Raw genomic sequence first — 24883 nt, forward strand, 5'->3', positions numbered from 1 at the left:
CGTTTTAGCTCTTGTGAATAGCACTATGAACATGGATGTGCAAATATCTTTGAGACCCTGCTTTCAATTCTTCTTGATATATTCCCAGAAGTGGAATTGCTGGGTCATATGGTAATTCTATATTTAATTTTTTGAGGAACTTCCATACTATTTTCCCTAACAGTTGTACCATTTTATAATCCTGTCAGCAATGCACGGGTTTCCAGTTTTTCTACGTCCTCACCAACACTTGTCATTTTCTGGGTTTTTTTCATAGTAGCCATCTTGATGGATGTGTGGTGGTATCTCATTGTGGTTTTGAATGACATTTCCCAAGTGATTAGTGATGTTCAGCATATCTTCATGTGCATGTTGGCCATTTGTATATCATCTTTGGAGAAATGTCTATCCAAAATCCTTTGTATATTTTAAAATTGTTATTAGATTGTTTGTTGTTCAGTTGTAGGCGTTCTTTATATATTCTGGATATTAACCCCTTATGAGGTGTATGATTTGCAAATATTTTCTGCAGTTCCATATGTTGCCTTTACACTCTATTGATTGTGTCCTTTGATGCACAGATTTTTTTTAAATTTGATGTAGTTCCATTTACCTATTTTTCCTTTTGTTGTCTTTGCTTTTGGTGTCATGTTGTGCATGTATATGTTTTTATTGAACTATTATTCATGTATCATAAATTCACCCTTTTAAAATATACAGTTCAGTGTGGTTTTCAGTATTTTCACAAGGTTGCACAACCATCATCTCTATCTAGTTCCAGAATTTTTCATCACCCCAAATGGAAGCCATGTATCCAGTAAGTAGTCACTTCCCATTTCTCCTCTCCCCCAGCCCCTGGAAACCACTAATCTACTTTCTGTCTCTATGAATTTGCCTACTCTGGACATTTCATATACAGGGGATCATACAATATGTGGCCTTTTGTCTGCTTCTTTCGCTGAGCATCATGTTTTCAAGGTTCATCCTTGTTTTGGCAGATCCTTCAATACTTTTTATGGCTGAATAATATTTCAGTGGGTGGATAGAGTACATTTTCTTTATCCTTCATAAGTTGACAGACATTTGAGCTGCATCTGCTTTTTGCTTCTTGTAACTAATGCTCTTATGAACGTTCATGTATGAGTTGATGTGTGAACATATGTCTTCCATTCTCTTGGGCATAAACCTAGGAGCAGAATTGCTGGGTCATATGGTAACTCTGTGCTTTAGCAATGCTGTATTGCAGAGCAACTTGTAGTGAGTACTCTGGGCTTCCAGCTGTCTTGGGGAGCAGGGGGAGCCTGGATTCAAGGTCAGGCAGATCCCAGGTTTGAATCTTGGTTCCATTATTCCCCAGCCAACTAACTGTGGTTGTGGGTTCAACCTGGCAGACAAGCCTCCCAAGACACAAAGAGGCTTTCATATAGAACTGTGTACTTGGCTCTCTGGAAGGATGCAAGGCAGTGAGGCTGCATCTTCATCTCAGAGAGGGAGCCAGCCTCTACCCTCACACACAGCTTCTTTTCCTCTGTTACTATGTGGGCTGTGTTGAGCTCTCAGGAACAAGAGTCCAAGTGCTGTGTGAGTCACCTGGAGGTGGAGAAGCTTCGGCTGTATTTCCTGCTAATGTCTTCTATGACCCTGTACACTGAAGTCCAAGGTCTGCCTTCCAGCTCACAGTTTCTCCAACTCGGGGAATTGAGGGGGCAGGTTCCACGCACGAACAGGCAGATACGACACCTCCGTGGGATACCCAGGTCATCCCCAGGCAAGCCTGATGTTAACCTTTCACTCACAGTGACCTTGAACAAGTCAGGGCACCTCCAGAGCCCCCATTTTCTCATCTGTAAAATGGGGACGATATTAGCTCCATCATAAGTTTGTGTAAAGGGAGGACTAAATTGGGTGAATGTATACAGTGAATCCAGTGGGACCCCTGACACCTTATCCTTCATAAATGGTACCCTTTAAAAATCTGACCATAAGGATAACTTCTGTGTCCTGACTCTGGGCAGGGCCCAAGTGGAGTCATGTCCACAGCTGCAACAGGACATTGCCCTGGGGTTGTCCCTGGAGCTGGAGACTGTCCATGCTGTGGGAAGTTCTGTTTATGCTTTCGAGGCACTGTCTTCACAAAATGCATATGGACCCAAAGGTTGTGTTTTCCAGTGGATTCCCTCCCAGTGCTGGGGATCGGCTCTTGCTCCAGGCAGATTTATTGGATCTGACTTTGGTCTTAGTTTTCAGGGCTGGTTTGTTGGTGGGGCTTGGTCGTTGTTCCCTGGTTGGTCCTCATTCAGCCCAGTGGGCGTCAGATTGAGGGGAGCTGGCTGTCCTCTGGTCTCAGGGGCCACGGGGAGTCCATGTTAGTGGGGCCGGGTCCTGAGGCAGAAATCATGGGGAATCAGAACTAACCCTGCAAATCCCCAACTCGCCTGTCAGGTAGAATAGCGTTTTGTCTTTCAAGAAGTCTTCTATCTTCCATCTATTCATCTTCCCATGTTGGGTACAAAAGCTGTTCCTCAAAACAAGCTGCAGATGAAGGTATTGGCTGCTCTTTAGGGGAAGTTATATTGAATGAAAAATAATGGCAAACTCTTACCTAGCACTTACTATATGTGGGCACCGTCCTAAGGGCTTTACTCGTAAAATTCATTTAACCTGTATTACAAATCTATGAAGTAGGTACTGTGATTTTTATCAATTTCAAGATTAAAGAAATTGAGGGAAAGAGTCGAGGGATTGGCCCGATGTCACACAGCTGTTAAGTTGCAGGGTGGGGATCTTAGCCTTTAGATCTGGCTCTGGAGTCGCATCTTACATGACGCTGTGCTTAGAGGAGCAGGCGCTCACGCAGGGAGAGACCCTCCAGACAAGCTCTGCCCTGTGCACAGCATCCTCGGGTCTTTAGCAAGTGCTTCCTGCTTCCTCTGGGGCGTACTTTACATTCCCCTCGTGTAGATCAGCCTGCAGAGGTGCTCCCACTCTTCAGAGCAGACTTCCTCAGCCTCAGCACTGTTGATATAATTCTTTGTTGGGGCTGTCTCGTGCATTGTAGGATTTCAGCGGCATCCCTGGACACCACACACGAGGTGCCAGTGACACTGCCCCCCCCCACAGTTGTGACAACCCAGAATGACTCGAGACATTGCCACATGTCCCTTGGGGCGAAAACTGTCCCCGATTGAGAACCCCGATTTAGATGATTCTCTCGCTCTCTGGGGTTTCGAATTGGAGAAATCACATTTGCATTTGCGGGAACTCGGAGCGTTCCTGAAGCCTCTTTGTTTGACACTGACCCAAGTGAAGCTGGTGGGGTGTGGGTAAGAAAGGAGCGGGCAGGTGATGGTACAGATGCGCCTGCGTGGTCATCCTTTGTTTCCAGAAATCAACACAGGTGCGTCTCTAATGGCTGCGAACGCACGCACGCACGCACACATCATGCTACACAACACATAGATGAGAAAAATAATTTTGGCTTTGTCATTCTAGGAAGTCTGTTTGCCTCACTAAGTGAGGACCCCCTTGCCCAGACCCCTGTCCCTGGTGACTTTGGACAAGGAGTCACACCAACCCTCTCCCCACTCTAAAATCTATTCAAAAAAATATAGAAATAACAACACACAAGCAGGTCCCACCAAGAGCTGATTGTTCAATTTTAAGGAAGGCTCATGATTACCAAGGAAAATAACCCGCAGAATCAAGGAACTAGACAAATTTCAGTTCTCTTTGATCAGGGCACGGAATTACATGTTTTGAAATTAACCCCTTCCATCTCCAGCCGCTTCACTTCCCCTTATTTATATTTCTTGTTAACACGAAATTGATTGCCTAAGCAGTGCCAACACCAGGATCACCAAAGAGAGATTTCTTCTGAACCAGGACCCACACAACTGGGGAAGGCATTTGGGACCAGAAAGGGACGTTGGTCGGACTCCTTGATGTTCGATGTTGGACGCCAGCTTGACCTCGTGGGCCTGGAGTGTTTCACTCACTCATTCATTTATTCCAGAGTTGACACTATTGACATTTGGGGCTGGGCATTCTTTGTTCCAGGGGCTGCCCTGTGCGCTGTGGGATGTTTAGCAGCATCTCTGGCCTCCTACCCACTAGATGCCAGTAGCAGCCCCCCTCCCCAACTTGTGACAACCAAAAATGTTTCCAGGTATTGCTGGGGGCAGGGGAACCTCAAATCACTTCTCATCTGAGAGCCACGGATTTATTCACTCACTCGGTTGTTCATTAAATCAACAAAAAGTTTCAAGGCCCTTTGTGTGCCAAACACTGTTCTAAGGGCCACAGAGAACACCAGACAGGCCTGGTCCCTGCCCTCATGGAGCTGACATTTTAATTGGCGAGAGACAGTGAGCCTATAAACAAATATCTAAACAAAATAACATCAGAGAGTCCCAAGTGCCATGAAAAAGGGATCCAGGGCCAGGGGGCCCCTTTAGGTCCTGGAGGGCTCAGGAGGCCTGAGGAGGTGCATTTGGACTGAGGCCCAAATGTCAAGGAGGAGCCAGGCATGGGAAGATCCACAAGAAGAGAGTTCTGGCAGAGGGAGCAGGAAGTACAAAGGCCCTAGGGATTGTTAGAGCCATGCCGGTGTGTAGAAAGTGGGTCAGTGGGAGGAGGAGACAGTTGGAGCTTCATTAGGGGAAGGATGTGGAGGCCTTGAAAATTCCGATGGGAAATTGGAACTTTGTCTGCCTTGATGGGCAATCTTTGGCGAGATTTGAGCAGGGGAGAGCTATGATCTATTGACCCTTGAGAAAGGTGCCCGAGATGGCTGCGTGGCCCATAGGGCAAGAACAGAAGCAGAGAGATCTGTAAGGAGGCTGGTGGAGGGTCAGCGTGAAAGATGCTGGCGGCCTGAACTGGCTGGACTCCAGGGACACACGTGGCAACTTGGCTCAAATTGATCTCTGTCCAAATTCTGCCAGCTGCTGGGACTTCTGAGATTGGAGAGGGATGGCTGAAGGCAGTGGGTCCCAGGTGCAGGTCTCGGGCCTTGCAATCCCAGGATGCAACTTCATCAGCATCCCCAGGGAACTCAACAGACAAAGGGCCAAAACTTCAGGTTCTCCATCCCTGAACATGTTGACTCAGTAAGTGTTGAAATGGATGTGAAAGGCTCCTGCATTCTGATTCTGCTCTGCTCTGAGTGACTTGCTGTATTTTTCTAGATGGTCCATTTCTGGATAAGCAAGGAGTGCTCACGCTGGGGTGTGTGTGTGTGTGTGTGTGTGTGTGTGTGTGTGTGTGTGTGTGTGTGTGTGTGTGTGTGTGTGTGTGTGTGTGTGTTTTCATCTTCATTAGAGTGAGGTAGGTGTTGATACAAGCCTGAGCCATATATTCTAGTAAGTCATGCTGATGACATTTCCTTAATAAAGACCAACTCAATAAATCTGAGTTGGAATCCAAGGGGAAAAGCCCAGGGCTGGCCCTAGTCCAGCACTGAGGAAATTCTCTTCACTCGGGCTCAGCCTTGGGTGTTGCACGGCCAATTACTCACTCCTCACTCATTACGGGAGTAGGGAGGCTTCCAGAATGAGTCAGAAATAGCCACAAATCATGTTAATGGATCCTGGTTTTTGTTTTTTTTTTTTTTTCTGCATTGCAATACAAATGTCTCTCTCCCCGGATTGTAAAACACTTTACAAATTGCAAAGAGACAGTCAAACTACTCCAACCCTCAGACATACTCCCTTAGGCCAGGGAGGTATTTTAAATGAATGTGAATTTAAATTCAAAAAATGGAATGGGTCCCATAAGAAATCTGAGTTGCTCAGAGTACACAGAAGTCACAGAGCACACAGTGAGCCACAGAAGCAGCTGGCAGGTTGGTGATTGCCGGGGGCTGTGGGGAGAGAAAAACGGGGAGAAACTGCCTGACTGGTATGGGGATTACTTTGGAATGATGGAAATGTGTGAAGTGCTAAATGTCACTGAATTGTTCACTTTAATTTTTAAAAAAATTCTTTTGTTGTTGTTGGTGGTGGCTTTTTTCGGGGGAGGGGGGAGGTAATTTGGCTTACTTATTTTAATGGAGGTACTGGGGATTGAACCCAGGACCTCGGGTATGCCAAGTGTTCTACCACTGAGCTATAACCTCTCCCATGAATTGTTCACTTGAAAACGGTTAATTTCATGTGATATGAATTTCATCTAAATAAAAATTTTTGTTGTATTATTTTTATTCTTTATATGTTAGACTTTTTTTTTTTTAAACAGTTTTAGGTTCACAGCAAAATTAAGGGGAAGGTACAGAGATTCTCATCTGCCCCCTGCCCCCTCCCACACATAGCCTCCCCAAGTCTCAACATCCCCTCTGCCAGAGGAAACATTTGCTACAGTTGGTGAACCTACATGGACACGTCAATATCACCCAAAGTCCGTAGTTTACATTGGGGTTCACTCTGGGTGTTGTACATTCTGTGGGTTTGGATGAATGTAACAACCCGTACCCACCATTACAGTGTCAGACGGAGTAATCTCACTGCCCAGAAGAACCTGTTCACTTCTTCCGCCCTAACCCCTGACCTCCTTACTGCCTCCCTAGTTTTGCCTTTTCTGGAATGTTGTGTAGTTGGAATCATACAGTATGCAGCCTTTTCAGACTGGCTTTTTTCACTTAATATGCAATTAAAAAAATTTTTTTTTTAATCTGGATTGCTGACTTCTTGTGAGTGGCTGTTAGATTTGAAAGAGTGGACCTGCCTCTTCTGGGTGAGCCCCAGCTCTCACCCAGACTGACTTATTTACCAGCCCAGCTCAGCCCTAGAAGCACCTGAATTTGCAGCCCCCCACCCCTCACCCCCCATCACCACCCCTCAAGGACAGTGGGGAGGAAACATTACTCCAACAATAGCGTTTCTACTATACTTTCTAGAGGTGCAAGAGGCTTTGAGTTGAAATTCCTCTCTAACGCTGTGTTTTTCTCCCCAGACCTCTTGAAGTCACCACCAGGTGATCGAAGGGCCTGTTTGCAGTGGCCCTGCATCGGGGGTTCAGGCTGGTGTGGCCATCTGAGCCCATTTACCTAGCGCCCCAATGCCCTGGCTCATCCCCTGGCCTTTTACATGCTTTGTTCTCTGCTGCTTAAATTTGTCCTTTAGATCTTAAACATTTTTTTAAATTCATTTATTTTTACCTGAGATATAATTCATTCACCCCTTTAAAGGCTACAACTCAGTGGCCTTTAGTATATTCCAAAGGTTGTACAGCCATCATCACTATCTAATTCCAAAACATTTTCATTGCCCCCCAAAGAAACCCTGTGTCCTTTTTTTTTTAAATTGACATATACTCAGTTACAGTGTGTCAATTTCTAGTGTACAGTACAATGCCCCAGTCATGCACATACATACATATGTTCCTTTCCATATTCTTTTTCATTAAATGTTATTACAAGATATTGAATATAGTTTCCTGTGCTATAGAGAGGAAACTTTAAAAATCTATTTTTATATATAGTGGCTAACATTTGCAAATCTCAAACTCCCAAATTTATTCCTTCCCACGCCCTTTCCCTGGTAGTCATAAGATTGTTTACTAAATCTGTGAGTCTGTTTCTGTTTTGTAGATGAGTTCATTAGTGTCTTCTTACTTTTTAAAAATTCCACATATGAGTGATATCATATGGTATTTTTCTCTTTCTGGCTTACTTCTCTTAGAATGATGATCTCTAGGTCCATCCATGTTGCTGCAAATGGCATTATTTTATTCTTTTTTATGTCTGAGTAGTATTTCATTGTGTAAATATACCACAACTTCTTTATCTAGTCATCTGTCGATGGACTTGAAGGTTGCTTCCATGTCTTGGCTGTTGTATCTAGTGCTGTTATGAACATTGGGTTGCATGTACCTTTTCGAATTAAAGTTCCTTCCAGAGATAGGCCCAGGATTGGGATCGCTGGATCATATTATAAGTCTATTTTTAGTTTTTTGGGGAATCTCCATACTGTTTTCCATAGTGGCTGCACCAAACTGCATTCCCACCAGCAGTGTAGGAGGGTTCCCTTTTCTCCCCAGCCTCCCCAGCATTTATCATTTGTGGACTTTTGAATGATGGCCATTCTGACTGGTGATACCTCATTGTAGTTTTGATTTGCATTTCTCTGATAATTAGTGATATTGAGCCTTTTTTCATGTGCCTCTTGGCCATTTGTAGGTCTTCATTGGAGAATTGCTTGTTTAGGTCTTCTGCCCATTTTTGGACTGGGTTGTTTATTTTTTGTTATGAAGTTTCATGAGCTGTCCCATGTCCTTTAGATCTTCATCCTCACTACTACTAAGAAACATCCCCGACTCTGAGCTAGGTGCCCTCCTCTCAGTCCCTGCAGCCCTCGTGTCTACCCCAGCCTGGGGGCCAGCTGATGTGTCCACCTCTTGGATTTGTTAAAATGTCAGTAAATAGCCAAGAGCGTCGTGGACACCCTGCCCTGGGGGGGGGGGGCTCTCACAGCTAAAGGATTAGCACCTGGAACAGCAGGACAGCTGGGGGGACCCCGCATCACTGTTCTGCCTGGACAGTGGGTGTGCCATGTGAGTGGTTATATATTTTGATTGTGACTCTGCTTATCCCATTAATGACACTTTTCAGACTGAGTTCAAATTGCCTGTTTGCTTCTTTGCTTCCCTGCCCACCCCCCGGCCCCTGAGACTGGTGACGTCCATGAGGGTAGGGCTCGGTCCATTTGGTCCACTGTATTTCACTTGGATCTGACATGGTGCTTGAGAAACAGTAGGTGCTCAATAAATGTGGCGCCTTTGCTTTAAGCCCAATTTCTCAAACTCCCTTATTTCTTAAACAATTTTGAGGATCAATGTAAAGCATCTACATGTTGATTATGAACTTAATTTTATGTCGTTGGACAATTTAAATCACAGTTTCCATCTTAGCATTAAGCATCATTTTGAGTGCCAAATTAACCTGCAAACAATAAACGCCCATGCACAGCAATCACAAAACTTACTGCTTTCAGTGTGACTGATGGAGAATTTTAGTGGTCGATGAAACCCCAGAAGAAAGAATTGTAAAACACAGCAACAAAGTGTGTTTTAAATTGGAAACTAATCAGTCGGGATCACCTATTGCATTCAGTTGCATCGAACTATTCTCAGGTCTTTTTTGTCCTTCATGACATGGGCAGTTTGAAGAGTACAGGCCAGCTACTTTGAGGAATGCATCTGAACTTGGGTCTGTTTGATGTTACTCATGACGAGTAACAGGTCATGATTTTTGGCAGAAATACTGCAGAAACGCTGTGTTCTAAAAGAACATTTTTTTTGGGGGGGGGAGGGTGTAGCTCAAGTGGTAGAGCGCATGCCCAGCATGCATGAGAGGTCCTGGGTTCAATCCCCAGTACCTCCTCTAAAAAGAAAGAAAAAGAAACTTAATTACCTTTCTCCTGCCCCACCAAAAGAAACCCAAATTTAAAAAAATCACTCTTCTTAAAAGGGCATTTTTCCCCAAGCTCTGTCACTACCAAAGATGGCCCAGATGTGGCACTTTTTTTGCCCTCCACCACCTCATACCTGCACCCCGGCCCCCAGGCTTTGGGCCTTGATTTTCTTTGCCTTTCAAGAACCCAGGCCTCCTTAGAGAGGAGCCAACCCCAAGTCTTGAGGCAGAAACAAGTCAGACCACATCTGGAACATCCTTTTGTTGCCAGAAAACATAGATTTTTTTTTTTTTTTAAGTGTCACAGGCTGTTCTAAAAAAGAAAGAAACCAATTTAATGAGGCTCCCACAGGCCAGGCTACAAAAGTGATTCAGTATTTGCTAAATGAATTAATAAGGATTTTACTCAGTTCTCCCATTAAATAACCCATATGGCTCTTTGCTTCTAAGATGCTATCATTTTAAGGTGCACTGGCCCAGTGATAGTTCCTAGGGGTCGGGAATATGTACCATCTTGATATTTGCAAACATTAGTGGATGCATCCTGATTACAGACACATTAAAATGGTCAAAATTTTTTAAAAATGCAAGAAAAGACAGGATTCTCTCCATTTTGCATATGAGGAGACTGAAGCTCCCAAGAGCCAGGTAACAGATCCAAGCTCACATAAGAGCGATATTCGATGCCTTCAAATCCTGCCCACTTTCTAGCAGAATCTAGTAGCTAGAGCACATAAATGGGTGAATTCTACTTTCTATTTCCAGTACAAAACCAACCAAACAAACAAAAAGCATCCCACTCAGAGCTAGGGTGAAGACAAACAAAAATACCTTCCTCAACCTCTCTGTGGCGCCACCTGCTCTAAGCGTCTTCCTGCTGGTTGACTTCTGCTCTCGCCTTCTGGAAAATCAGTCTTGGCCTCTCTGCTTCTTTCTCCCCCTCAGTTGATAACACTGAGTCTCCTGTTTAGAAGAGGTGAGTGTAACTGCAGTTGCCCTCCTGGTCTCCCCTGACCCCTAGCTGTCTTCAGCTAAGACTGGGACCCTTCATTTCACCACCTGGATTCTGAGAGGAAACTGGCTCTCCCTGCCCTTTGAAACCACCTGGCAAAACGCAGTATGGGTTATACAGAGTTAGAGCTCTTCAAAATGCGAGCCTGTATTAATTAGCTATTGCTGCATAACAAACAAGCCCAAACTTAGCAGCTTCAGACAACAAATATTTATGATCTCATACTGTACCTGGAGGTCAGGGATCTGGGGGCAGCTTAGCTGGGTGTTCTGGCTGAGGGTCTCATGAGGTTGCCTTCATGTCATAGGAGGGCTCAACTGGGGTGGTAGGAGCTGGAGCTGATTCCAAGAGAACTCCCTCACGTGGCTGTTGGCTGGAAGATTCAGTTCCTTGCCACGTGGGCCTCTCCATAGGGCTGCTCCCATCATGGCAGCTGGCTTCCTCCAGGGAAAGCAAGCAGTGGGAGAGCAAGAGAGAGTGACCAAGATGAGAAGCCACAATGTGTTATAACCAAACTTAGAATCACTTCTGATGTATTCTGTCAGTCATGCAGACCGGCCCTGGTGGTTCGTTGTTGGAGAGGACTGTACAAGGGTGTGACTACCAGGAGGTTGGGATCCTTGGGGCCCATCTCAGAGGCTGGCTACTTACATATTCCAGCCTGAAGAACGAAGAAATGCATGTGTGTCTTAGAGTGCCCACTGTGCTCCAGGCCCTGACATCAGGTGGATGTGATTATCCCCATTTTACAGGTGAGGAAACTGGACCAGAAAGGTTGAGTCACTTGTCTATGGTCACACAGTAAATGCCAGAACTGGAATTTGAAAGGCAGTAGTCTGCTTCCTTAAAAAAAATTATTGAAGAGAGTTCCAAAACGTATACCAAATAGAATAACAGAATGAACCCCATGTACCCATTACACAGCTTTGGAAATTATCAACTCATGACCAGTCTTTTTTCATTTATACTCTGCCTCTCACCCTCCGCCTGATTATTTTGAAACAAACCTCAGACATCACATCACTTCAAATGTAAATATTTTGATATGTTATCTCTAAAAGACAAGAATTTGTTTTTAAAAGCAAAACCACAGTAGCATTTTCTCACTTTAAAATGATTAACAATTCCCAAATCTCATGAAATATCAAGCTAATGTCCAGATTTCCTTGATTGTCTCATAGTTTTATTCATTATTTGTTGGAACCGCAATTGAATGACTTCCACATGTTGCAATTGGTGGCTGGATTTCTTAGGTCCTTCTTAGTCTGTACTTTTCCCAGTCCTCTCCCTTCTCTCATTTTCTTCGCTCTTTGTAATGGATTTGTTCTGTAGAGCTCTCAGTCTGGAAACTGCCGACTGCAACCCTGATGCATCTTTTAATATTTGCCTTTGTTCCCTATGTTTCTTGTAAATTGGAACTGGAGGCTTGATGAGTATGATTTGTTTGGGCTTTTTTTTCTTTTTTTTTGGCACAGCCAGCTTCAAAGCTGGGTAAGGGGGTGAGTTCTTCCATTAGGGGCTCCAAATGCCTGCTTGTCCTCAGCTGCTGCTCCAGAATCCCTTGGTGGCTGGGGCAGGATGGCATTCTAATGCTGTCATTCCCCATTTGTGAAGCAGTGTATCCAGAAAGAGAAACTCCCCTCTCCAAATATTTAGTCACGGCAACATATACTTAATGGAGAAAAGGCATAATGAACGCTTGTTGCTTGCCTTTCATTTTTCCATTTTCAAGCGACGGGTTCATTGCCCAGGACCCCCTGTAAGTGATCACTGAGGGTTTTGCTTAAGTATCACATGACTCATGGATTAAGACATTCTTCCTGCTACTCAAGCAGCCCCACCTTTGGCCAGTGGGAGCCTCTACCCACTGTCCTCCGAGTCTTTTGACCTGGCTCTTGCGGTCTGACAGCTTCCTTGCTACCTGGGATGTTCCCATGTCCCGGCCGCATGTATGCATTTCTCCATCTGTGGCCAGAACTGCTGTTTCTCCAAAGAGACCTGAGATCATCTCCTGCGCCAGCTTTCCGGCTCTGTGGTTATGGCTAGAAAGTGCATCAGGCAGGGCTGATAGCTTCCTAATGGATGTATTTAGGGAGAGAAGGGTTACTGTTGTCACATGTCCCTTTCCGTTGATCTGCAGTTCACGGGGGCAGCCGACAGGTGGGGCAGCTATGAAACTGGGCTGAGATTGAGTGGGGCCCTTGGTGCTGGTGCTGATTCTGCCACTCAGAGCAGCTGCTGGCCCACAGGGGCCTCCGTGCTAATCAGAAAACACAACCCTTCCTGGGGTGGGTGGTCGATTCCCTTCAGGGTCTGCAGCTGGAGAGCCGAGCGTGCGCCCCATTCCAGCAGCGCCTCACCTAGGGAATTGCTTCTTTGCTCTGACCCCCGGGCAGTTCACTTCACCTCCCTGACCTTCCGACCCGTGTCTGCAGGATGGCTCTCTGTCCCTTTCCAACCTCGCTTATTTTCTTTGGGCTCATGTGTCCCAAGGCGGGTGTTATGGGTTGACTGTGTCCTCCCTAAAAGAGGTGTGTGGAAGTCCTAACCTCCAGTACCTCAAAATGAGACCTTATGCAGAAGTAGGGTCTTTGCAGATGTAATTAGTGAAGATGAGGTCATCCTGGAGTCAGGTAGGTCCCTGGTCCAATATGACTGGTGTGGCCACGTGAAGACAAACACGTAAAGACCATGCAGGCAGAGACTGAGGTCGTGCAGCTACCAGCCGAGGAACGCCAAGGGTGCCAGCTGTCTTCACAAGGTAGGAGGGAGGTCAGGATAGACTCCAGCTTAGAGACCTCTGGAAGGACTAACCCTGAAGACCCTGTGAGCTTGGTGTTTTAAGTGGCCCAGTTTGTAGCGCTTTTTTCCAGCAGCCCTGGGCAGCACATCCAGCAGTGCCCGCTTTCCTCTGTTCCCGCTGCTCCGAGGGTAGTCCTTGGACTGGCAGCATCAGCATCACCTGGTGCTCATTCAAATGCAGACTCTCAGCCCCACGCCAGGCCTCCCGAGTCAGAATCTGCATTTAACAAGAGACCCAGGTGATTCGTACGTGGAGCAGCACTGCGTTGCACAATAGGAGGGCAGTGGAGTGACTGCAGATGCACCATTACTTCTGATAATAGCCGTACCGAGCTCTCACTGCCCACCAGGCAGTGCCCTAAGCCCTCCGTGTGCATTGTTAGTCTCCCGTAATCTTCCCAGCAGCTTCACGAGGTCAGTGTTTCCTGGCGCGTGGGCTGTTCGGTGCCAGGGAACACGATTCATACCAACTGTGATTGAACGCCCCCCCGCCCCAGGGTGTTGTGCAACTCAGGAGCCCTGACTCTTATCACCCCATTTTACAGGTGAGGAACCTGGGACGCACAGAGAGGTTAAGTCACCTGCTTAAGGCCACACAGGTCCTCAGTGGTGGAGCTGGGATTTGAATCCAGGCAACTGATAATTTGTGTCTGAACTCTTACCTGGAAACCTCTACTCACTGCCCCCATCACCACTCCACTGCCTTCTCTCTAAAGGAGAGCCTCTGAAGGCACGGTTCCCCACTACTATTTCTTCTCTCTCATTTATTTACTTATTTTATTATTTTTTATTGAAGTACAGTCAGCTACAATGTGTCAGTTTCTGCTGTATATCTTCTTTTTTAAACGGTAAAATATGCATAATGTAAAATTGACCATTTTACCCATTTTAAAGTGAGCAATTGAATGGCATTTGCTACATTCACATTGCTGGGTAACCATCATCACTATCTAATTCCAGAATATTTTTATCACCCCAATAAGAAACCCTACAGCTATTAAGCAGCCACTCCCTGTCCTCTGTCCCCCCAGCCCCTGGCAACCGCAAATCTGCTGTCTGTCTCCATGGATTTGCCTATTCTGGACATTTCACAAGAAAGGAATCCTAGAATGTGGCCTTTTCTGTCTGGCTTCTTTCACTTAGTGTGTTTTCAAGGTTGTAGCACGCATCAGTACTCAATTCAGCTTTTTAAAACCTGTGGTTAAACGTACATTAACTAAACCTTTACCATTTTAGCCATTTTCAAATGTATGGTTCAGTGACAGTGAGTACATTCGCACGTTTTGTAACCATCCCCACCATCCATATCTGGAACCTCTCTATCACCCCAGGCTGAAAGCCTGTGCATATTAAGCAGTAACTCCCCATTTCCTCCTCCCGCAGTCCCCCAGTCTGCTTCTGTCTCTGAATTTGTCTAGTCTGGGTAGCTTACTTACAGAAGTGCAATCATACAGTATCTGTGCTTTTGTGTCCGACTTCCTTCACTTAGCCTAATGTTTTCAAGGCCCATCCACGCTGTAGCTGGTATCTGTGCTTCACTCCTTTTTATGGCAGAGCAATATCCCATTGTATGGATGGACCACGATTGTCCGTCTGCTCGTCCACTGATGGACATCTGAATGCTGTTTCCACTTTTCAGTGATTGTGAATGTTACTGCTGTGAATGTGCATGTGAAAGTTTTTGTTTGAAGACCAGTTTTAGCTCTTTTGCTTTCCCATTTCTTAAGGAATCTGGTCCTTGGGTCCAGCAGCAGGAGGAGGGAGTGGGTGGCGGCAGCTGTGTGGGGGTCGGGACTGGGGGAGATCCTCCTGGGTGCCCCAGAGACAGAGGTAGGGACCCTCGCACAGGGCCCAGCCGGGGCTGAGTGGCCAGGGGCCCGCTGACCTGTCCCTGGAGGTTGGCTGGCATTTTGTTGCCTTGCATACGCAGCAGGTAAAGTTGGGGTGTCTCTTTAAAAAGAAATAAAGAACAGAAACGAGGGAAAACCGTGGAGACCAGAGGGAAGTCTGTTCTTTTATTCACGTCCACACTCAGACCTGTGTTGTGCTGACCTCTGAATCAAAGCTGTGAGGGCTGAGCAATCAGCAATCTACTCAGACGTCCCAGCAGCCCCAAACCTGCCCATTGTGGGCCCAGATGGAGGAGGAGGCGGGGGAGCAGGTGCTGTCATTTGAAGCAGGAAGCTGGAGTCGGAAGGATGATGGTGCTAACAGTGCATCTGGTCATTCTAGAGAAGAAAGCTCAGCTCAGCCCCGACGGTTCACACCCTGAATCAGCCAGTCTCTTGGGGTTTCTGAAGGGCTCATAGGGGCCTCTGCTTTGTTGGGTGTGAGTTCCTTCCTCCTTTGTTCCTCGAACTGAGTTAACCTTGAAAAGGAAATAGAGGGAGGGCTCTTGGTTGGCAACGAGCACACGATTCACCTGGGGTCTCGTTAAAGTAGAGATCCAGGTTCAGGAGGTCTGGGTCGGGGGCCACCGATCCCGCATTTCTGAGAAGCGCCAGGCATGTGGAGAAGTGGCCGAGGGGCGGGCAGAGGTGGATTTAGCTGCCTCCCCCTCACACTTTGGGCTCGCCTTCCTCCCACATCTTCAGGAGCAGAAGAGCCACCTGACTCGAAGTGGATGTTGGGGCTGAAGAAATAAATAGCAGCACCCTACTTGCTTTTAACAGTGGGGGGAAACACGTAATGGAAGATCCAAAATGATCGTCACTGGCCAAGGCTGCTTCTCACTTTCTTCCGTTCTCAAAAATCCTGACCGTGAATGAGTCAGATGATAAGTACAGTGATATTAACCACAGCCACCTGAGGCCCCCTCTGGTCTGGCATCGTTGGTATTTTTTCCTCCCAGAAGCCTGGGGCATCTGAAGTAAATATTACTCTCCCATTTTAAAGATGAGCAAACTGAGGCTCTGAGAGGTTTACTACGTGGTCCAGGGCCATGTACCCAGCAAGGATGGAGCATGAATGTGGATCAGGGCTCTCTGGCTTTCACTGCACCCACAGTCCAGGAGGGGGCTGGGATGAGCATTTGTACTCCATAGAGAGGGGTGCTCCCCCCTTTTTTTTGGGCAGAGGGACTGGTAAGCCTAGATGAAAGGACCTGCATTCTGGAATTTTCCTCATGCACCCAGCTGTAATGACGAATTACTCAATTGGGGATTTTTAAGTCTGATTTTTTTTTTTATCACACGTGGCCCCCAGAATATTAATTGATGAGCTTGGTTTATTCTGAAAGGCATGTTGCCTCAATGCAAAGTTGAGGCTGCCTCTGCTGATTTCTTTATTTTTCTAACTTTTTCATTCAAATTTACATAAAAGCACAGAGAATAATGACCCTGGTATTCCCACTGCCTGGGTTCACTCATGCTCAACACATGACCATTTCGTCTTCACCCCACCTCCACTCCCCGCCCCCGGATTATTTTGAAGCAAATTCTAGACATCCTCTCAGATGCTATTTTAGTAGCAAAGTAAACCAAGGAGAAAAGATACTGTCTTTCCTCTACCAAGGTGAAAAGCAGCTTTCCAGAGGGTCTGTAGGATGACTAGAGAATTTAAAATAGGATGTTGGATGAGGAACTCAGTTTTCAAAGTAATATAAACAAACAAAAGGCAACTTTTAAAGATACTGTTAGATCACTGCTGAATTTAGGATTAAATCAGCCTTTTCCCCCCCAAATCAAATGTGCTCCAGAAGTTCGTGGGGAAGGGGATGTGTGTGCCTTGGGACGCTGTCCTCCCTACCCTGATCTGACTCTGCTGTCTAGACAGAGCACCACCCCCAACCTGTGTCCATTTTTTAGAGCAGTTTTAGGTTTACAGAAAAATTGGGCAAAAGTACAGAGTTCCCATGATCCCCCTCCCCCCCAAAGTTCCCCCTATATTAACGCCTTGGATTAGTATCATACATTTATGAACTAACACGTTATTTTTTTTTTCCATCAGGTTTCACTCTTGGTGTTGTACGTTCTACAGGCTTTGACAAATGTATGATGTCATATGTCCACCGTGACAGTGTCATACAGACTAGTGTCACTGCCCTAGAAATCCCCTGGACTCCAGCTATTCACCCTCCCTCTCCTCTAACCTTTCAACCACTGATCTTTTTACTGTCTCCATAGTTGAGTCTTTTCCAGAATGTCGTATTGTTTGACTCCTACAGTAGATATTCAGACTGGCTTCTCTCTCTGCGCAATATGCGTTTAAGTTTCCTCCATGTCCTTTCCTGGCTTGGTAGCTCACTGCTTGCTAGTGCTGAATACTACTCCACTGTGTGGGTGTGTGGTGGTTTATCCACTGACCTATTTAAGGACATCTTAGTTGCTTCCAATTTGGGGCAATTATGAATATAGGTGCTATAAACATGTGTGTGTGTGTGTGTGTGTGCGCGCAGACGTAAGTTTTCAGCTCACGTGAGCAAGTACTGAGTGCAACGGCTGGGCTGTATCTCATGTAGAATTTTTAGGGTGACTTGCCAAGATTTTTCTTTGGTCAATGGCTTCAATCAGAATGTTTAAATTGAGGTGTAGTGCACATAAAGTTAGGTGCACGGATCCTAAATGTACAGTTTGATGAATTTTTAATATGTGTGCACACAAGGGATCAAGATACAGAGCATCTCCAGCAGCCAGCAGGCCCCCTGTGTGCCTTCCCAGTCGCTGCCCCCTCTACCATCCCAGAGAGAACACTGCTCTGACTTCCAGCACAACCCATTCTGGCAGTCAGGCAGCTCCCAGCCTGCAGCTTTGGAAAGGAAATTTTTTTTGAAGGGGAGAGGCCATTAGTGGCAGTTTGCTTCATTTTGGTTTGTTTTGAACAGAGCCTAAATTCATCACCAAATTCTTCCTGCCGGTCAGGAGCAGGGATTGGCACAAATTCTGGGTGAATATTTTCGGCTGTGCTGGCCAGTGCATGAGTGAATTCCAATAAGACTTTATTTAGAGAAACAGGAAGTGGGCCAGATTTGGCCCTTGGGCCAGAGTTTGTGATTCCAGGATAGAGCAGTGCTTGTCCTTGGTGAAGTTCACGTCCAGGCCCCACTCTAGATCTGAACCTGCGTGCTCTGGGACTGGGGAAACCCTGTGCTCCTTTCAAGGCCTCCTCAGGTAACTGTGAAGCACAGGCCAGGTTGAGAACCTACTGGGTTTCCCTTCAAGGGGGAGACAACATGTGTCCTCGGCCCAGAAACTGTGAAAATAGATTTACACTTTAACAAGAGCCCAGCAAGCCCCTCCCTACCTTAACACTGAATTAGGTAATCTCATCTCCCCTTTCACTGTCTGTCATTCTCCCCTCCTCCTCTTGAGGTAACAGGCTTCTGCCTTTCCGGGTTGGGGGAGCGTGATGGATACTGACCGGCAAACACTCCCCACGAAGGCTGAGGGTAAGGAAGCTTCCTCGGTGAAAGCAGAGGGGCTGGGGGAATAGGGCAGATCAGGAGTCTTGGGGGATCCCTGCTCAGATGAAAAAGTCAGCCCCTGGGGAGTGAGAGAGAGTAAGCTGTGGTCAGAGGGGGAATTTTACCATTTGGCTCCTTGGAGGTGGAACAGTTTCGAGTGACTGTGAAGCTGAGATAACAGTTGTTCAGTTACTGAGTGTGGTCTGTGTTTCAGGCACTTTCTACGCGCCACCTTCACTTGATCTTTTTTCACTGAGTACCCTAGGCAGTGGCCATGGTTGCCATTCCCATTTTACAGAAGTGGAGACTGAGGTGATGAGCGGTTATATAGCTTAGGGATGGCCATGGAGATGGAGCTACTCAGAGGCTGAAGCCAGGATCTGGACCCTGGCAGTCAGGCACCTCTGTACCATTTGCCTCTCAAGGGGGCGACCAGGTAGGTGCCAGTGAGGGTGAGTTGGAAGCCAGTGGCATTGAGATATGGAGGGGACTTTGGTGCATCTGTGCTCTGTGGCTATGGAAGTGGCAGGAGAGAAGGCTGGGGGCACAGGGGACCCCATGGTAGGGAAGGGTAGGCAGGCTCAAGCCACAGCCTTCAAAACCCCCAAAACTAGAAAGCCGATCTGAGACCACATTCGTGTTCGCCGGGGGCACGGGCCAGGCAAACTCCAGAGGTAGACTGAGTCAGGCTTTGGAGGGTTGCCCAGAGAGCAGCCTGCATAAAACAGGATGAAAGCAGGATCTGAAAGTACAACGAGCATCCTTTTCTGCTTGCTTTTGGCTTGGTTTGAACAACAGCAGCAACAACTGTAATACCTTCCACTCAAGGAAACAGTCAGGTACCCAGGACCCAACTAAACAGAACTTTCCAACAACTGGAATTTTTTCTGCATTTTCTGTCAGGAAACCACAGTCTAAAAAAGAAAAACAGTGGGTGGGCAGGGGATTTATTCGAACGCATACCTTCCAGGTATCACCCTGGGTCAGTGTACTCTTGGGTCCGTCCTACACCTCTTCAGTCTATGCTGTCCTACAGCGAGGACAGGTGTTCCCAGTGGGCCTGCGCGGGCTGGTCTACACGGCCCGATACAAGGGACGTTTGCCGAGAACTGGGATGCCAGGCGCTCCCGGGGATACAAAATTATCTCAAACGTGGTCTCTGCTGTTGAGGGATGTTCAGCCACTAGAAGAGGACTCGTTTATTTTCAGGGTGAAGAGGGAAAGATTGTGTTAAGATAGTTGAAAGCTCCTCGGTAAGGTTTAAGGCGGAAAGGGTGTTAAGAGACTCCCAAGAGTCTTATCTCCTGTAACATTCCAGGTTTGCGACTTCTGTGTGATCATGTAGTTCTTAAATGCCAGGTACGGCTGCCAGGAGAACTCAGCATCCGCGAGGCGCAGGTGAGAACGTTCTGCAGAATTGCTGGTATCTGGGCACAGCCCCACCTTCCTGCCCCTGTATCTCAGTTAACATTCTCTTGGGAGTCAGGAGCCCCTAGTTCTACAGGAGCCTCCAGTGTACTTACTCTGACCGTGGTCCTTCTCTGGAGGATCAAGTGGGCTCGTCCCCTGCAGGCCCGCCCGCAGCCTCAGCTCCCCCAGACGTGGCACGCTGGCAGGCCAGTGTGAAACACAGCCTGCAATGTTCTACTAACATAGTCGCCATCATTTAAAAATCCGGTTTCCCTTTGCAAACCTGGATTTCTGGCTTCCTGTGAAGATCCTGGGACCTGGCAGTCCTGGGTGAGGTTTGCAGAGCAAAGTCACCTGCCCTCCCTCCCCTTCCTCCCCAGCACCGGGTGGCATTTCATTGTCCCCCATCACGGGGCTTCCATGGCTGCCTTGTTCCATCACTGAAGTGCAGCTCCTCACCAGCAGTGTGGATTTGACCCGGCCCATTGTTCACACTTCCCTCCGTCCAGGAGCACGCGCCCCCCAGTGACGTGAGGCTTCTGCACCCGTGGGCTGCACGTGGATGTTCAGTGACTGGCGGAATAACCCAACCTTTCCCTTTGGGGAACTGGTCGCTGTCCCTGCCAGGTGGGAAGGCAGCGATCACCATCGGGTTTCACTCCAAAGTTTTGAAGAGGACAAGTTAATATTTGGAATCAAATTAGGGGAAAGTACTGGATTCTTCGAGAGGGAGGGAAAAAAATGCTGGTGTGGTAATGACTTGTTTTGAGCTTCTAATGTAGGGACGTTTCCTTGGAGCTGCAGCCTGAGTGAGTTTGGGCTTAAATGCACAGGGTGGGGCCAAACCGAAGAGTGGGTTCAGCCACAGCCTTTCAGGCCCTGGAGTGAGGGGCTTCTGGGCTCTTTCCTAGGCACCCGTTGGCCACTTTCTTCCACCTGTTTTTCCGGGTGAGCGCCATCGTCACCTACGTGTGCTGTGACTGGTTCAGCAGAAGCTTTGTGGGCTGTTTTGTCACCGTGCTTCTCCTCCTGTCCTTCGACTTCTGGTCAGTGAAGGTAAGGCCCCCTCGCCTGTGACACCCTCGCTCCTGAAACGCGCGGGCTGCCTTTCTGGAAGGTCGCGCTCTGGATGCAGGTGGCTGATTTGGGCCAAGAGGAACTTTGGTTTAAACTGCTGATATGTATCTAAGAATGCGGAGCCCATTTCACTTAAAATCAGAGGAAAAATACACTGTTTAGGTCAATAAATGGCTTTTGGTGTCCACTGTCATGGTTGCAATCATGTATCATATAAGGGTGACAACCCCATATGGCTTTGAATTTTTTGGTAAAATTTACATATATATAAGTAATATATTTAAAACTTGTATATAGTATGAATACATATATATATATATATATATATATATATATCTCTGGGGACTCTGTCCCTTTTTTAGGGTAAGCTTAGTTAAAAATTAGAAGCCTGGAAAACTGGTCTTGGGAAACCAGCCCCCTTCTCCTGCTCCCTGTACAAGTTCAGCATGAACTGGTGACTTATTTTATTCATCGATGAAAAGATGAGGCCTCTTTCTGGATCCGTGGCCTAGAGGTGTCCTGTCCATTGTCCTTAGAATGTAACCGGACGACTCATGGTGGGCCTTCGCTGGTGGAACCAGATAGATGAAGATGGGAAAAGCCACTGGATTTTTGAAGCCAGAAAGGTATTCTCCAACACATGTCAAGCCAGAACTGGGAAAACGGCCGTGAAAAGTTTCTGTGGGTTCCTTTTGAGCTGTGTGCGACCTGACCCCCGCTGTACGCAGAACCCACCGCTGCTGGCGCTCCACAGCCGCACGTGGCAGAAACGTGTAACCTGAATGAAAATGACAGCACGTGCCTTTGCAACCATTTTCACCTTTTTATACAGTTCATCCTTTTATTTTTCCTTTCGTTTTTTTCCCCGTAACAGAGGCACTGGGGATTGAAGGCCTCACCTGCTTTAATTTCTTTTTTTTTTTTTTTAATGGAAGTACTGGGGACTGAACCCAGGACCTTGGGCATGCTAAGCACGAGCTCTACCAGAGCTATACCTCCACCCCTCGTTTTCGTTAGTTTTAAAACCAAATCACTTTCCTGCTACAGGTCTCTCCAAATAACACGGCTGCCACGGAAGCGGAAGCAAGGGTCTTCTGGCTCGGCCTCATTATCTGCCCGATGATCTGGATCGTGTTCTTCTTTAGCTCCTTATTTTCCTTGAAGCTCAAGTGGCTGGTAAGGCAGCGCTCGCTCTGACGGCTGCACAGAACCAGCGGTTGCAGGAGTGGGTTTTTTGTTATTACTGATCAAGACGGCCTTAGAGACAGAATTCACACACCAGGCAGTGCACCCATTTGGTGGGTACCATTCAGTGGCTTCTAGTCTCTTCACAGGGTTGTGCAACCGTGACCACAATGTTAGGGTATTTCATCACCCCAACAGGAAACCCTGAACCCACCCGATAGCCATCACCACCACCTCGCCCCTGTTCCCCCAGCCCCTGCCACATACTGATTTCTCTGGTTTTATAGATTTGGCTATTCCAGACATTTTCTACAAACAAATCATACAATATGTGATCTTTTGTGACTGCTTTCACTTAACAATGTTTTCAGGGTTCACCCATGTTGTAGCCTATCAGGGCTCTCTCTCTTTTTAATGGCTGAATAACCTTCCATCATCTGGATGGGCCACATTTTGCTTATCCATCATCCACCGATGGACATTTGGTTGTTTCTACCTTTTGGCTCATATGAATAGTTGCTGGGAGTTTTTAGGAAAAGTGGATGACATCCTGCCTTGAATAGGGAACTCTTCCTCGGTAGCAATAAGCTAGCCTCAGAGTCCTGGAGTTGTGTTTTGGAGTTATCATATTTCACTGCCATGATCTGGTTCAGTCAATGAGAAAACAAAATATCCAGATAGTGTGAGCAATAGCGTAACTAAGAGTGGGTTCTGGAGCTTGGATCCTGGCTTAGCCTCACGCCAGCTCCAGGACCTCGGGCAGCTGTAGCTTCTCTGGGCTGCCGTGTCCTCCCTGTAAGATGGGACCATAATGGCACCAACGTCTTGGGTTCCTGGTGATTAAGTATTTAATATGAGTATTTCAGTGTGTTCCCTAAGGGTTGGCTGTTACTACTAGGCGTGGGTCAGAGCCACTCCTACTTGGTTTGGGAGGAACATTTCGATATATGCTCTTAGAAGAATTACCTTTCCTCTGTCTGAGTGCAGGCCCTCGTGATAGCTGGGATCTCTCTCCAAGCCGCGAACCTGTACGGCTACGTCCTGTGTAAGCTGGGAGGCGAGAGTGACATCAGCAAGGTCACAGCCAGTTTCCTGTCCCAGACGGTGTTCCAGACGGTAAGCTACTGAAGTCTAACTCCTGGACCCCTGGTCCCCAGATACTTAAAGTCAAGGAGGCCTGTTGGCAACTGCAGTTTAATGTTTTTCATATTAGCCAGGCTGCTGTTGGCTTTTTTTTTTAATTGTGGTAAAACATACACAGCATGAAATTTACCATTTTAACCATTTTTAAGCATATGGTTCAGTAGATCCATGTTGTCACGTCACCAGAACTCTTGCATCTTCCCAGACGGAAACTCTGGACCCACTGAACTCCCATTCTCCACCCTGGCGCCCAAGCTCCTGGCAGCCACCGTCTACTTTCTGTCCCCATGAATCTGACTACTCTAGGGACCTCCCATAAGTGGAATCACACAGTAAACCATAAACAATGTTTTCACCGACTATATTTCTAGGCATAAGAAACAGATCTTTTAAATTTGACCCAGTTCATCCTGGAATGGTTTGAACTGACTTAAATGTGAGCGGTGCGGCTTTATGCCAAGACCTGGAGAAGCAGCCCTGCAGGCCGTCAGTTCATTGTGGGTTTGCTCTGGCCTCGAATCGGCAGGACGAGGCCACTCACAGGTGAGAGAGTCAGGACTGACTCGTTCCCTTGCAGGCCAGCCCAGGCGACCTTCAGAAGCCTGGCCTCGAGGGCCTGGAGATTCACAAGCATTAGGTAAGAGGTGGGATGGAGGTGGCAGTCTGACGGTGCAGGGCTCGGGGGCTTTGGAAGTGCAGCTCCCCCTAGGCTCAACTGTGCCTGTGGTGTGGGTGGGCTCCCCCCAGGGCCCCGCATGGCTGGGCGAGTAGCCCGGGGAACCAGCCTGTGCACCGGGCCTTCCCGGGCTGTGCAGCCTGGAGGTTCTTCAGAGGGATCCCAACTTCCTTGCCTTGAACACGTGCAGGTTCTACCCTGTGCAGACTTGGGGGAGGTGTGGGGGGCCGCTAAGAGGCTGGGAGGGAAAGAACAAGGGGATTTGCCTGCCCTTCCAATTCCGTGCCCAGGACAAGGTGGGAAACAGGATTTATTCTTCCCTCAGCTGGTCTCGGTTCCTGTCTCCCAAACACAGAGTGAGCGTCTCATGGCAACGAGAATCGTCCCAGAGTCTGCGTCTCCCTCCTTTCCATTTAAAGAACCCTGTAAACTGTCTCGTCCAACACTGGGAATGACTGGATACAGTGGACACACATTCAGATAGAGGGTGTCAACGCAGACCCCCAGGTCTGCTCACAGGGGATATTTCCGAGCACAGCCCCAGCGCGTCGTGTGTGCTGAGCTCAGAACAAGCCCCAGCGTGAGGCTCCAGCACCGCCTTTACTTCTCCTCCATCTGAGAACACGGTTTGCACTACCCTGACTGTATGTATCTGCAGCGAAGCCACGCATTCATCCTTTCGGTTCTTTTTAAGGCTGATTTTCCGAGGCAGTGAAGGCTTCAGTGAGAGGTTCTGTAATCAGGTGAGCTTCTGACATGACCCACAGGCCGCTGGTTTTCCACGTGAGGTAG

General features: G+C 47.3%; 1 protein-coding gene across 5 annotated transcripts in view; it reads left to right on the forward strand.

Moving 5' to 3' along the window:
- Nucleotides 1-24883, forward strand: part of TVP23A (trans-golgi network vesicle protein 23 homolog A) — a 54505-nt gene that overhangs the window by 27189 nt on the left and 2433 nt on the right. Inside the window, exons 1-8 of one of the 5 annotated variants that reach the window (XM_064478192.1) lie at nucleotides 15523-18585; nucleotides 19919-19998; nucleotides 20520-20637; nucleotides 20922-21066; nucleotides 21624-21713; nucleotides 22135-22263; nucleotides 23260-23388; nucleotides 23993-24834. In XM_064478192.1, the coding sequence (XP_064334262.1) occupies nucleotides 20573-20637; nucleotides 20922-21066; nucleotides 21624-21713; nucleotides 22135-22263; nucleotides 23260-23388; nucleotides 23993-24052 (618 nt within the window). In that variant the 5' untranslated portion in view covers nucleotides 15523-18585; nucleotides 19919-19998; nucleotides 20520-20572 and the 3' untranslated portion in view covers nucleotides 24053-24834. Of the gene's footprint in view, nucleotides 1-15522; nucleotides 19999-20519; nucleotides 20638-20921; nucleotides 21067-21623; nucleotides 21714-22134; nucleotides 22264-23259; nucleotides 23389-23992; nucleotides 24880-24883 lie in introns of those variants that run through there. The other 4 variants (XM_064478191.1, XM_031433230.2, XM_031433229.2 and 1 more) reach the window with 4 other exon arrangements.

The sequence above is a fragment of the Camelus dromedarius genome, chromosome 24, assembly GCF_036321535.1.
Source record: "Camelus dromedarius isolate mCamDro1 chromosome 24, mCamDro1.pat, whole genome shotgun sequence".
Classification (NCBI taxonomy): Eukaryota; Metazoa; Chordata; class Mammalia; order Artiodactyla; family Camelidae; genus Camelus; species Camelus dromedarius.